Raw genomic sequence first — 13,101 nt, 5'->3', positions numbered from 1 at the left:
GGTTCTGGTCCTCTCCAAGACCCGGGTCCTCAGTCCTTCCTCCCTAGGTCCCATCTCTGCTGCTAGCAGAACGGTTGAGGCCCAGAGCACAGCTCAGGTGACCTAACTGGGCGGAGCAGGGAGGACAGGGGCAGGGGCGCCTCCTGTGAGGAGGGACCGAACCCTGAACCCAACGTAGGCTGCCCCTTCCCGCCGCCGTTGCCGGGCTCCGCACCTGCGCCCCGCCCCCAACGTGTTTCGGGGGGCGGGGACGAGGCGGACCGAACCTGTGGAGACACGAAGGGAGGGGCGGTGGCCACTGTTTGCGGGCTCCTCAGGTCAGGCTGGACGGGTGTCTGGCCCTTTAAGGTCCGCCCTCGAGGAGGTGCCAGGCCCTGGTGGCTCCGGACTCTCCTTCCTGGTCCTGCGGGGCAGGGACTGTCCGTGGGGCTGCGGGAGGGTGCTGTGCCCCTGCCGGCCCAGGTGCCCCCGGTCTGGTCCCATGGCCCTGGTCACAGTAAGCCGCTCGCCCCCGGCCGGCGGCCACTCCACGCCTGTGGGGCCCACGGTGAGTCTGGCTCTGCTGTGGTCCTGCCCACGCAGCTGGCTGCCAGTTGGGCCTGGGGGAGTGTTTGCTGTCCACGGGCAGCCTCCCCTGAAGCCTGGGGGTGTGCGGAGGGGGACTTCAAGTCTCAGGCTGTGGGGGGGGAGGGGTTGGGGGGGAATCTTGAGGCAATCAGGAACTCGGACCAAGGCGAGATCCGGAGCCGTGACCGCCTGCGGAGGCCCTACCCCGCTCTGGGCCCAGACAGGGGCCAAAGCCTCAGGCGCTCCAGCCGCGACCGCCCGCACCCCTCCCCCCCCCCGCCCCCTTACCTCCGGCCGGTGGACCGGAACCTGGGCCCGGGCTCCCCCAGTGCCTCCACGTGGAGAGTGGACTGCAGCGCCAAGGGGACCTGACCCCCTTTCTGGTTCCATTCCCCACTGCGGGGAGGGGCGGTGTGCGCGGAGGGGGCGCGATCCCTCCACCATCCACCACAGCAGCCCTGAGACAGGGGAGAGGAGAATCCTTCCCTGCCTCTTCACTCTACTCTGGGGGCTGCTTTCTCAGCAGGACCAGGTGTCCCAGCGCAGAAGCCGGCTCCAGCGAAGGTGAGCACCTCTTCCCAACACACGCACCTCTGTCCAGCTGCCAGCCTTGGCCACAGCCATCCTGGAGGACTTGCAGCCAAAGCCCACTACGTACTCTGTGGGGCAGTGTTGCCAGTAGGCACAGCTGGTGGGCACAGCTGGCTGCCTTTGCTTTCATCTTCCCCCTGGTCAGTTGGAGCTCCTTCACCCACTGTCCTGGACCTGGCTGTGGCCAGTGGTCACGAGCCAGTGGGCAGCATGTGACGGCAGGGCCTGAGGACTCCTGAGTCCCCGCCGGGTTCACAGTATCTACTGAGTTAGGCAGGTGGGAAGGAAAAGGAAGCAGCCTCCACCCCTCCTCAGACAAGAACAGGTGGGCTGGAGGCTTGAGAGCCCCCAAGGCAGTGCTTCCCAAAGTGCTGGGGCAGCATTACCTGGGAACTGGTTAGAAATGCACATTCTCAGGCCTCCACTCCAGGTCCACTGAGTCTCTGGGGATGGGGTCCAGCACGTTTTAACAAGCCCTCCAGGTGATTCTGACACACCCCTGTCCTAAGAGCTACGATGGGCCATCATGGTTTCCCTGCTCCCCTGCCAGGCAGAGCTTTGCAGTACTCGGCGGGGCTGTCCTGGGACTGCAGGATGGAGGCGATGATGGAGATGCAGCCAAGGCCAGCTCTGAGCCAGTGGAGGACCCCCCCGGGGAGGAGCAGCCCCACGGGGACCAGACAGACGACGGGCATGGGCCCCAGAGTCTCAGGAAGCAGGAACAGAGTCAGCACCTGCGCCTCATGGTGGGGCTGCTAAGGCCACAAGACGACATCCGCCTGGTGAGGGCCCCGTCCAGAGCCCTCTGGCCCTCTGAAAGGGGAGAGAGCCACTCCCCAGGTGGGAGGAGAGGGTGGAATGGGGCCAGTGTGTGTGTGTTTGGGGAGCAGTGGTGTGAGAGCAGGGGGCCCCCTGGGGAGCATAGCGGTTACCCAAACCCCGATGACTCTGCTGTTTCGGCTAGAGTTGTCTTAACAGGGCGATCCGGCCATGTCTTCGGGTCTCTGGAGAGCTGGGAAAGGATGGGGAGGTTTGTCCGATGTGAGCCTGTAGGGTCAGATTAGGTCCAAGAGCTGGGAATTACCCAGAGGCGGGTTTCTGTTCAACCAGCACAAGACCTTCCTTACTATGTGAGTTGCCCACAAATAAACTGGTGCTCAGGGGGGCCTGCTGAGCACCCACCGTGGGCTCATGTGCTGGAGGGGCCCGTGCGGGAATGGGACACAGGCGGGAAAGTGAGGACCAGTTCCCAGATGCCTGTGGAACAATCTCACTGCAGCAATGGGAAAAACAAGATGCAGTCAGTTTTTTGTAAGGCAGAATTAATTCCACAGAAGCACCATCCTTTCTTGTGAAACTGTGTTCTTAATAGTTCTTTGGTGAAAAACATTCCTTGAATCAAATTATGGTAATGGCAAGTGGAAAGGTGTTTCTTAAACCTCCTTCCTAGGCAGAAAAAAAAAAGGGCAATCTGTCATGCCCATTCTCCCCTTTTGTTCACACACACCCTCTCTGAGAAGAATCTTTCTAAACATTTTATTGGACCATGAGATCCCAAAGTTGGGAACCACTAGATTGTAACCACTGATCTGGTATCTGGGAAGACACGGATGGGTGCGGAGGGAGCAGGTGGCAGGTCTGTTCTAGACCCGGCTGTGTGTCAGGTAGGGGTGGGGGGAGCAGGGTCCTCTGGGTCACTGTGACCCCGGGCTTTTCCCTTCCCATCTTCCCCAGGCAGCCCAGCTGGAGGCGGCCCGGCCCGCCAGGCTCCGCTACCTGCTGGTAGTTTCCACAAGAGAACGTCTGAGCCAGGATGAGACAGTCCTTCTGGGCGTGGATTTCCCTGATAGCAGGTGGGAGCAGGGAGAGGAAGGGAGGAGGGCAAGGAAGGGAGGTGCTGGGTGACAACAGCTTTCCCTCTGTCCCTGCCAGCTCCCCCAGCTGCACCCTAGGCCTGGTCTTGCCTCTCTGGAGTGACACCCAGGTGTACCTAGATGGAGACGGGTAAGAGGTGGCAACTGGAGGGAAGGGAAAGGAGAGGGGCCAGAGGGTGGAATAACTAAGTGTGATGTATGGGGGGGGTGTGCAGGGGTGTGGTGGGTACTGGGGAGCAACTGCAGAACTCTAGGCTGGGCCTACTCTCAGCTCCACTTGAGATTCACCGTGTGATCCTGGGCAAGTCACCTAACTGCTCTGGGCCTCAGCTGCCCCATATCTGGCAACAGGGCTTATTTTGAAGTTTAGAAGATGTGTATATATTTTGAGGACCAGCCTTAGGTGGCTAGTGGGTAGGCCTCTCAGGCGGCCCTGTCCCAGAGCCAGGAGCTGGGTTCCACCCCCACCTGATCTCCCACAGGGGCTTCAGTGTGACATCTGGTGGGCAGAGTCGAATCTTCAAGCCAGTCTGCATCCAGACCATGTGGTAAGGGGCTGGGTCTTGAAGATGGCTCAGGGTCTGGGTAGGGGCAGCAGGGAGGACAGCGTGACCCAGCCTCTCCTCTGTCCCAGGGCCACACTCCAGGTGTTGCACCAGGCATGTGAGGCGGCTCTAGGCAGTGGTCTTGTGCCAGGGGGCAGTGCCCTCGCCTGGGCCAGCCACTACCAGGACAGACTGAGCTCTGACCAGAGCTGCCTCAACGAGTGGATGGTCATGGCTGACCTGGAGTCTCTGCGGCCTCCTAGCATCGAGCCCGGCCGGTCAGTACAGGGAGGGGAGGAGAGGGGGCTGTGCCACGGCAGAGCGGGGAAGGGGCCCCTGGACTGATGGGCTCGGTTCCCAGGCCCTCAGGACAGGAGCAGATGGAGCAGGCGATCCGGGCTGAGCTGTGGGAGGTGTTGGACTCCAGTGACCTGGAGAGCATCACTTCCAAAGAGGTGGGCAGGGTGCCGGGGACCAGGGCGGGAGCGGGGTCCTGGTTGTGGGGCCTCCGGCTGGGCCCCAGAGTGGCCTCTCCTTGGAGCCTCCCACTTTAGCTTTCCTGCTGTCTAAGCTGTTCCCACGTGCCTGGCCTCAGCTTCTCTGCCTTGATGGGACAGAGTATTGTCCTCAAAGGCCCTTCCCTCCCCCAGGGAAGGCTGGGGCATCGGGAGCCTCACAATGCACCCCCAGCCTCTCCTCACCCTCCTGCCTGCAGATCCGCCAGGCCCTGGAGCTGCGCCTGGGATGCCCTCTCCAACAATACCGCGACTTCATCGACAACCAGATGCTGCTCCTCATGGCCCAGCAAGACCGGGCGTCCCGCATCTTCCCCCACCTCTACCTGGTGAGCTGCAGGCTGAGGGCTGGGAGGTGGGGCCTGCTGCAGCTGGGGGAGAGGGCCAGTGACGCCCTCTCCGTGCTCACAGGGCTCAGAGTGGAACGCAGCGAACCTGGAGGAGCTGCAGAGAAACAGGTAGGGTTTCGAGCCCTCCCAGGACTGCCCGCCCTCTGTCCTCCCCCGTGGGGAAACCTGGCCAGAAACCCCCAGAACCCTCTCAGCAGCAGCTAGCTCTGCTTCCAGCTCCGCCCCTGGGGCCGTTCCCCTCATATGGGCTCAGGTGGGGACAGGGGAATAAGCTACCCTGCTGGTCTGCTGGCAGCTCCCTGGCCCCCTCTTAACCTCCCCCAGCTGTAAAGCGGAAAAGCCCCTCTTCGCCTGACCACGTCTCTGGGAGAAGGGAGAGCCCCTCTCCCGTAGGAGACCTGGCTGCCCGCTCCCAACGGCTCCTGTCACTTGTCCACCATGGGCTTTCGGGAAACCTGCTGTGACCCTTGTCATCCAGCTGCTGCAGATCCACCCCATCTCAGCTGAACTCCGAAGCCCTGCTCTAACTGACTTCTGACGATAACAGAAGGGCACATGTTGCAGGCCGCCCAGCAGCTACCTGGAAGTGGGGTGGGGACGGGCCAGGGGGGGACAGTACTCAAGCCCAGTGGGGTGAACCGATTTGCTCAAGGTCACCGTCATCTCCTCCTCCCACCACAACTGTGCCGCCCCCACCGGACCCTCAGAACCAGAAAACTAACACCCAGGTCCGCCGGCTCCGCTGGCCAACGGGCCTGGTGCCCGTGGCCACGTCAGCCTGGCCTTGTGCCCCGTGCTGCAGGGTGAGCCACATCTTGAACATGGCCCGCGAGATTGACAACTTCTACCCCGAGCGCTTCACCTACCACAACGTGCGCCTCTGGGATGAGGAGTCGGCCCAGCTGCTGCCCCACTGGAAGGAGACGCACCGCTTTGTGGAGGCTGCAAGGTCGGGCCGTCCCACCCCTCCGCCCGCCCCATCCCAGCTTCCTGCCATCCGGGGCCCATGCCCTCCTCCTGCCTGCTCTGCCCTCAGCTTTTCTGGCCCTCAGGGTCCTTAACCTCCTTTCCCCTCTGCTCTGGGAGGTGAGCCCACCACCTACCTACCTGCCTTTCCCCGACACTGACAGCATGGCAAGGGGGCGGGGGAGAGGGAGGGGAAGCTGACCCGGTTGGGCCTCCACAGAGCGCAGGGCACCCGGGTGCTGGTCCACTGCAAGATGGGCGTCAGCCGCTCGGCCGCCACAGTGATCGCCTACGCCATGAAGCAGTACGGCTGGAGCCTGGAGCAGGCTCTGCGCCACGTGCAGGAGCTACGGCCCATCGCCCGCCCCAACCCCGGCTTTCTGCGCCAGCTGCAGACCTACCAGGGCATCCTGACTGCTAGGTACAGAGTGGGGGACAAGGGGAAGGGGGTGGGTGGGGGTGGGTGCTGGAGGTTGTGGCTGGGTCACTGGAAGCTGACTCAGGGCCACCCCCTCGCAGCCGGCAGAGCCATGTCTGGGAGCAGAAAGTGGGTGGGGCCTCCCCAGAGGAGCCCCTGGCCCCCGAGGTCTCTACACCGTTCCCACCTCTTCAGCCAGAACCCGGGGGCAGTGGGGAGCTGAATGTGGTGGGGTTGGAGGAGAGCCAGGCAGCCCCAAAAGAAGAGCCTGGGTCACGGCCCCGTATCAACCTCCGTGGGGTTATGAGGTCCATCAGCCTCCTGGAGCCATCCTCAGAGCTGGAAAGCACCTCAGGGGATGGTGACCTGCCAGAGGTGAGGCTGGGGCTAAGGAAGCAGCCCAGGTTGAGGCAGAGGGGGGGCCAAAATGAGGAGGGGGCAGGTGGCTGGAGGATGGAGAAAGTCCAGGACTGGGGCTCGGCTTGGCCCTGAGCGGGGGGCACCTGAGCAGGGGGACCACACCCTGGGCAGCTCCTTTTCATCCCCTCAGAGTAGCTGAGGAGAACCGATGAGGACAGGCGAGCGCTGCCTTCCACGGGAGCTAGAGAGCAGTCACGGGACAGGGCCATCTGGTGGGCTCCATGGCCAAACCAGCCCTAGGCTGGCGGCTGCAGGCAGCTCTCAGCCTGACGCAAGGACTTGCTACCTAAGCGGCAGGGCTGCCCAGCCTTGGAAGGAGCATCCTCCCCAGGCCAGGAGCTGCACAACCAACTGTTGACCCCAGATGGGTGTAGATAAGATGATCTCAGCACCCCCTCCCCAATCGGAAGGGCAACCCATCGAAGGATGGCGTGCAGAGGGGTCATCGCACTCACACAACTGAAGTGCTGGCTGAGTAGCTAAGCAGCCTCTCTGTGCTAAGCGCTGCAGGGCACAAGTGTAAGACCTGGCCCTTGCCTTAGGAAATCAGGCCCCCCATGTGACTTGAGTCCAAGGTAGCTGACCCGGAGGGAGAGCTCACCTCACAGAGGACGGGAACATTTGGGAAAGGCTTCCTGGAGGAGGTGGCACTGGGTGTGGAAGGCTGGAGGGAGGAACAGATGGTTGATGGGTGGGTGTGTGTGTTCCTAAAGGCAGGGTGTCCTCACTCAGCACCCAGCCCAGGGCCCGGCACCCGGAAGATGTTTCCCTTGTGGCTCATGGGACTGACTGTACAAAGCAGTGGGGGGCAAGAGGAGGAGGAGAGGACCCCAAGGACGTGGCGGGCGCAGGGGAGCTAAGGAGGGCTTCTGGGGGCCAGACAGGTGAGGGCTGAGGAGCAGTGGCAGTAGGGCTGGGGCGCTGCCTTCCCTTCTCTGACCTGTGAGTACCTGTAGTAGCTTTTTCTGTATTCACTCAACAGATGCTCTGCATCTACCCTTTTCTAGGCTCTGTGCTCTGTGCCCCTGCCTTGGAACGACTTCGCCGTGATCTTCTTTATACTCTCATCCTTCCAGGTTTTCTCTCCAGAGGAGTTTTCAGATGAAGACCCTCCACAGCCCTTCCCTCAGCTCTCAAGCGCCAAGGGAGGCCACCAGGCCCGCAAGGGGCCTTGGCCTGCCCTGAAGTCCCGCCAGTCTGTGGTTGCCCTCAACAGCGCCGCCCTGGTGGCCAGCCGGACCCGGGCCTTCCAGGAGCAGCGGAAGGCTGTCTGTCTGTCCACACCCAGGCACCAGAAGGTGGTGAGGCAGCCCAGCGTGGATGACAGTGGCGAGGAGGGCGAGGTGTGAGCCCACACACATTCCCATGCCCCCCTAGACACAAACAGAGGTGCCAGGACACAGCTCCTGGGATGAGCACCCCTCACTCCTGTCGGCCTGTCCACGTTCCTCTTAGCTCCTCCCCAGGAGGCCCCAGACTCCCGTCACTACAGCCTCAGCACCTACAGCCTTAAGTCTCAGACCCATGTCCACCTGTCCAAGGGCTCAAGATTTCCTCCACATTTGGGGATGTCGTAGAGAGACTGAAGGTGCCTTTGCGGGCAACAGTACCCTAGCTTCATTCTCACCTGCTGCCTGAAACACACACTTGCAGCCATGGAATAAAAAACAGAGTTTCTCAGTGCAGAAAGGCTAATGCTCCCTCCCTCCCCTACTCCTGTGTGCCTCATCCCCCCGACCCCATTTCACTCCTGGGGCTCTGCAGAGAACCAGTGGCCCCCAAAGGCCGAGAGTAACCTCAGTCCCCAAACGTGGGAGTTTCTGAGGAGTGGGGAGCCAGAGCCCTCTGATGGGGCTGGCCGGTCAGCCTCCCTCACACCCCCCATAAGCAGCCTGAGTCTTCTGCTGCTGCCCCCAGCACCCTCCACCTGCACTGCACTGGAGCACAGGGCACTACGCCAAAGAGTCTTCTTTCTCAGCTTCATGGCCTCTGGCCAGTTTTTCATAGTCTTAATAGTGTCTGGCTTTGTACTTAGAAAGAAAAAACATTTTCATATTGTTTTCAATTTTATGATAAAGCTTGTCGGTCCACTCTTTCTCTGGTTGCACAAGGAGTGTGGCCTCTCCTTACCCCTTCCAGTCTCTTCATAGTTCCCAGGTTATCTTGCGACAGGCCCGATTGGGGAGTGGTGTGTTTGGGGTGGGGTGGGAGGAAGAATGGGGAAGAGAAGAGGGGAGGTGGGCGCTGTCTCCCTCATCTCCAGGGGCAGGGCCTGGGTAAATGCTAGCTGCCCCGCCCCCCTCAGGCAGGTCGGCAGGGGAACAAGTCTACACTGGACAGCAGGTGCTGGGCTCTGTCGGGGCAGCGGAAGGGAGTTACCCATGAGGAAATGGAAGCTGTCGATGCCTATGTGGACAGGACCAAGCCCGTCCCAGAAGCTAATTCTCCTTTTGGGCACTTGATGCTAGTTCTTGAGCACACTTTGGGTCCCAAGAATCTTCTTGCTGCAACGCAAGACAGCCTGACTTTCCAAGCCAGCCTATCACTGCCAGGGAAGGACCCTCGGTGGGCCCTCCCCTCTGCCTAGGGGTTCCTTCTGCTCAGTTACAATGTTCAAGAAGAGTAAGTGGGTCCATCTTTGTCACTTCTCTCCCCTCTTCCCAAGATCATATGCTCTGCCCTGTAACACTCTAGTTTGGTTGGGGGTTGGGAGTGGGTGAGTGCAGCTCCTTCCCTCAAAGCAGGCCTCAGATAGGAGCTGGCAGCAAATGTTCTTGTTCATTGAGACCTCACGCTCAGTTTTAGGAATGAATCTCTCACCCAGACCCTGGTGGGACCCCCAGCACTGCTCTAACCCTAGTGGACGGAGGAGCAGGACACTTGGGTTCTAGCCCCAGCTGTATCACTTACAAGTTACTTCATCTTAAGTCTCTGTTTCTTTCTGTAAGACAAAAGGGTTAAACCAGGAAATCCCTAGACCCCACCTCCTGCTTTGATATTTTAACAGTATGTGTCCTCTGTACACTGACAGAATTCAGCCTCAACATGCTCTCTAGAAGAGGAATCATTTGTACCTGTCTGTGGATAGCAGGCCCAGGGTCACAAGGTGGGGTACAGAGAAGCCAGATGTGATTCTTGATCCATTTGGCTGGTCCACCCTGCTGAGCAGCGAGAGGGCTGCCTGCCATCTACAGCCACCCATGAGTCCCACCCAGACTGCCCTTTCAGCAGTTCTGGGCCGGGGCTTGGGGACAGTGGCGGTGACTGTCAGGAGGGAAGCCAAGGTCGGGCCCTGCCCTCCTGCAGTCCGTGCAGCTGGGAAGGCAGGATCCAATCATGAACTCAGAGCTGTGGGGCCCACTAGAATCTACGGAGTATTCTGAGAAGAATTCAGCACGAGGAAAAACAAAAATTGGAGGGGAAATTATCTGCATCAAAAATACAGACAAGGGGCTTCCCTGGTGGCGCAGTGGTTGAGAGTCCGCCTGCCGATGCAGGGGACACGGGTTCGTGCCCAGTCCGGGAAGATCCCACATGCCGTGGAGCGGCTGGGCCCGTGAGCCATGGCCGCTGAGCCTGTGCGTCCAGAGCCTGTGCTCAGCAATGGGAGAGGCCACAGCAGTGAGAGGCCTGCGTACCGCAAAAAAAAAAAAAAAAAAAAAAAAAAAAAAATACAGACAAATGATTAAGAACTATATGAACACTGGGAGTTCCCTGGTGGCCTAGTGGTTAGGATTCCGGGCTTTCACTGCTGTGGCCAAGGGTTCAATCCCTGGTTGGGGAACTGAGGTCCCTCAAGGCGTGGCATGGCCAAAAAAGAAAAGAAATGAAAAAGAACTGTATGTATAGACAAAGCTCATACAAATTGCTAAAGGGGCAAAAAACACAGTTTTAAAAAAAAAAGATATAAAATGAAAAGAGCGTCTCCCTCCGATCTTGTCCTCCAATCCTTCACAGGCAACCGTTGTTACCAGCTTCTTCTAAGGCCCTCCAAAGACATTCCATGCTTAAGTCATCAAATACATTTGTGTATTCTTTTTTAAGTATAAATTAAAGCATAGTAACGTACTATTCTGCATTTTGAAAATTTTTTTCATATCACAGAAGAGCTGTACATCAGTACAGAAAGCTCTAATTTTTAAAATAAGCACATATTCTCTTTTATGGAACCCATCATGATTTAAGTGGTCATCTACTGATGGACATTTATATTGTTCTGGGGTTGGTTTTTTTTTTTCCATTTCAAGTAATGCTTAAGTACCCTTGTATATACTTTCTTGTGCACACATGGCCACTAATTCCGTAGGACATATTTCTAGAATTGCCGAAGCAAATTCATTCTTCGTTTTTAATTCTGAAGGGCACTGCCTAATTTCCTTGTAAGAAGTTGCACTAATTTACAACGAATGGGAATGCCTGTTTATGTTCTTATAGGACTGTCCAACCTGCACATCAGTCACCTCATATGAACCTTGCAACACTCTCAGAGGAGAAAGGGGAGCCATTACAATTACTACCGTTTTAGAAATAAGGAAACTGAGGCTCAGAGAAGTAACTGGGTCTCCGACAGAGCCTGAATTAGGTTTCTAGATCTCAGTCCAGAGGCCTAACTCGGGAATGGAGAAGGTGGTTCCAGGTCAGTCAACGCACTGGGCAGGGGAAGCCGGAGGGATGGTCAGGACAGGCCCTGCTCACGGGGTCCCAGTTTAACTCCCACCCGATATAGGAGCCTCTTAGGGGCCGGCCCGACTAGAACACTTGTGCGACGAGGAGCTCGGGTCCCTCGGGCAGCCGGTCCCTCCTGGGCCAGCTCCCACCTCCACAACGTTCTCCCTCCGTCGGGGCCGGCTCGACCCGGCCTGGGACGAGTCACGAGCCAGGGCGTCCCCTCAAGAGAAACTACCTTTCAGGCCCCGGCGGCCTCTCCTACGCCGGCAGCGCCCAAAAAGGGCCCAGGGCGGCCGGGTAACCCTGCGTCTCTGAACGGACCGCGACGCTGGAGCGCCATCTTGCGTCCGTTCCTCTGGCCACCAGATGACCACCCGGAAACCACATTTCCCATTGTGCCTAGCGCGTCCGCGCAGGCGCAAAGAGCTTTTTTTTTTTCCGTTTCCAGGGCAACCTAGCCCTCCTCGGTCCAGGTGGCTAGACCCTGCGGAGGGTCGAGCCGTTGCTCCCCGTCAGGTGTCCCGGCGCCAGGACCGGGTCTACAGACTGTTGAGGGGGCAAAGTAGGAGCCTGAGGAGAGGAGGCCAGGCGACCCTGCCTCCCTCCGAGGCTAGCGCTTCCGAATTCTGCTCGGCGTCCGGGCGTTCGCGCCCTCCTGGGGCCTCGGCCTTCTGAGGCGAAGGGGCCAGGGGAGGCCCGGGTTAGCGAGGCCATGTCCGGCTCTGGCCTGCGCGGCCCCGCTCGTTCCACGTCAGCGCTTTGTCACTCCCGGCCGAGGGCCTGCGCGCCGCCGACAAGTACTCCCGAGGCGCTGGCCGGTGAGTTGATGGTTGGCGCCCCAGGTGAAGGTGCTGGTAGCGCCGGGCAGGATAACGAGCGCTCCCAGGGTTGGATACGGCTCTGCCCGTGGTGGACCCGGGACCTGCGCTTAGCGCTCTGGGCTTCACTTCCTCCTCTGTAAAATGGAGTTTGGACTGGTACTCTTGTGCACATTGCGATTCCGTTGCAGAAAAGCCCCTGGCTCTGTGTGACCTAAGGGACATGTCCCTTTAACTCTCTGAGCCCACGTTTCCTGTCTGTAAAGTAAGGAGGTTGAAGCAGATGATCCCTAAGGTCTCTTCTAGGGGATATGGGGTCGTTATCCCTCATTGCACAGCAAGTGCAAAAAGAAAAAAAGGGAACTGGATGGTTTGAGCAAGAATCTCAGCTCAAGATCTAGAGTCAGAGACACTTGGGTATGTGACTTTGGGCAAAGTGATTACATCTCTTGAGCCTCAGTTTCCTCATTTGCAAAGCTGGGGGTAATGATAGAACCACCTCAGGTTTTTGATGGTTAAATGGAGTAAGTTTTTAGCCTGCCCGTAATAAGCGCTATCCCAGTCCCAGCCATCAGTTCTGATATTTTCAAAAACATCCCTTAGCCACTGTGAGAACTTTTCTTAACTTTTGGAGTCTCGTCCTCTATTTAATTTATTTATTTAGGCTGCACCATGTCTTAGTTGTGGCATGCAGCATCTTTAGTTGTGGCATGCGGACTTCTTAGTTGTGACATGCAGGCAGGATCTAGTTCCCCGACCAGGGATAGAACCGGGGCCCCCTGCATTGGGAGCGTGGAGTCTTACCCACTGGACCACCAGGGAAGTCCCCACTTCCTCTGTTGATGGGCAAATCTGTCCTCCTAGGAAGGATGGTTTTATAGGCTGATTCTGATGGGGAAACCTGAGCCTGCTTACCCAAGGCTGGGTGCTCATGGCCAGGGTATCTCTTCCGTTCAGCTGTAGTCTGGGTTATATCACTACCACACAGCATTAGGAAGAGTGAAAAGCTGGACACCACGTAGTGCAGAAGATACTTTCCCTTGCATAAGGTACACACAGGATGTGAGCACTTACATGTTATAGTGCAGAAACAGCTGACTATTGAATTATAATATTTACATAATATACCATTTACATAAGACTGGATATGTATACAGTTATAAGGGATACATAAGAATCCTATGTTACCTACATTGAGTTCAAGCTTTGTATTAATTGGGAAAATTCTAATAAGGAGTTTTTAATTAGTGATGAAAATGTATTATTTTTAAATCTGAGAACTCCCAATAGCTTCACAAACAAGACTTCACTCATCCAACCGGCATCTTTATGTGGAAGCCGTATTCCATGAGTATTATTTGAGCACCTG

The 13,101-nt window shown here is 58.0% G+C and overlaps 1 protein-coding gene and 1 long non-coding RNA gene across 7 annotated transcripts in view; both read left to right on the top strand.

Annotated features, from left to right (window-relative positions):
- Positions 1–16: 16 nt before the first annotated feature.
- On the top strand, positions 17–8,347 carry SSH3 (slingshot protein phosphatase 3). Of its 4 annotated transcripts, none has more exons than XM_067748118.1 (14): positions 122–547; positions 1,094–1,131; positions 1,709–1,940; positions 2,893–3,011; positions 3,091–3,162; positions 3,515–3,580; positions 3,667–3,855; positions 3,939–4,032; positions 4,293–4,421; positions 4,504–4,550; positions 5,245–5,391; positions 5,629–5,829; positions 5,928–6,201; positions 7,323–8,347. In XM_067748118.1, exons 1-14 carry the CDS (start codon positions 482–484, stop codon positions 7,593–7,595), a joined length of 1,947 nt encoding a protein of 648 aa, XP_067604219.1. In that variant the 5' UTR covers positions 122–481; the 3' UTR covers positions 7,596–8,347. The 4 variants fall into 4 exon arrangements, with proteins under 4 accessions (XP_067604221.1, XP_067604220.1, XP_067604219.1 ...); XM_067748117.1 differs by having other exon boundaries at positions 125–547; positions 1,091–1,131; XM_067748120.1 differs by lacking the exon at positions 7,323–8,347 and having other exon boundaries at positions 17–547; positions 1,091–1,131; positions 6,022–6,192.
- A 3,009-nt stretch (positions 8,348–11,356) lies between these two features.
- The window catches only part of LOC137229907 (uncharacterized), a 47,937-nt gene continuing 46,192 nt past the window's right edge, over positions 11,357–13,101 (top strand). For all 3 annotated transcript variants that reach the window (XR_010945904.1, XR_010945902.1, XR_010945903.1), the window contains exon 1: positions 11,357–11,732. This is a non-coding gene — a long non-coding RNA (uncharacterized lncRNA). The remainder of the gene's footprint in view (positions 11,733–13,101) is intronic.

The sequence above is a fragment of the Pseudorca crassidens genome, chromosome 9 (genome assembly GCF_039906515.1).
Source record: "Pseudorca crassidens isolate mPseCra1 chromosome 9, mPseCra1.hap1, whole genome shotgun sequence".
Lineage (NCBI taxonomy): Eukaryota > Metazoa > Chordata > Mammalia > Artiodactyla > Delphinidae > Pseudorca > Pseudorca crassidens.
The sequence above is the reverse complement of the archived record's forward strand: the minus strand, read 5'-3'. Positions and strand labels throughout refer to the sequence as shown.

Coding starts and splice junctions, on each gene's coding strand:
- SSH3 (XM_067748117.1), top strand. CDS start 482: ATGGCCCTGGTCACAGTAAGCCGCTCGCCCCCGGCCGGCGGCCACTCC. Junction 3,012..3,090: donor GTGGATTTCCCTGATAGCAG/GTGGGAGCAGGG, acceptor TGTCCCTGCCAG/CTCCCCCAGCTGCACCCTAG. Junction 3,581..3,666: donor GTCTGCATCCAGACCATGTG/GTAAGGGGCTGG, acceptor CCTCTGTCCCAG/GGCCACACTCCAGGTGTTGC.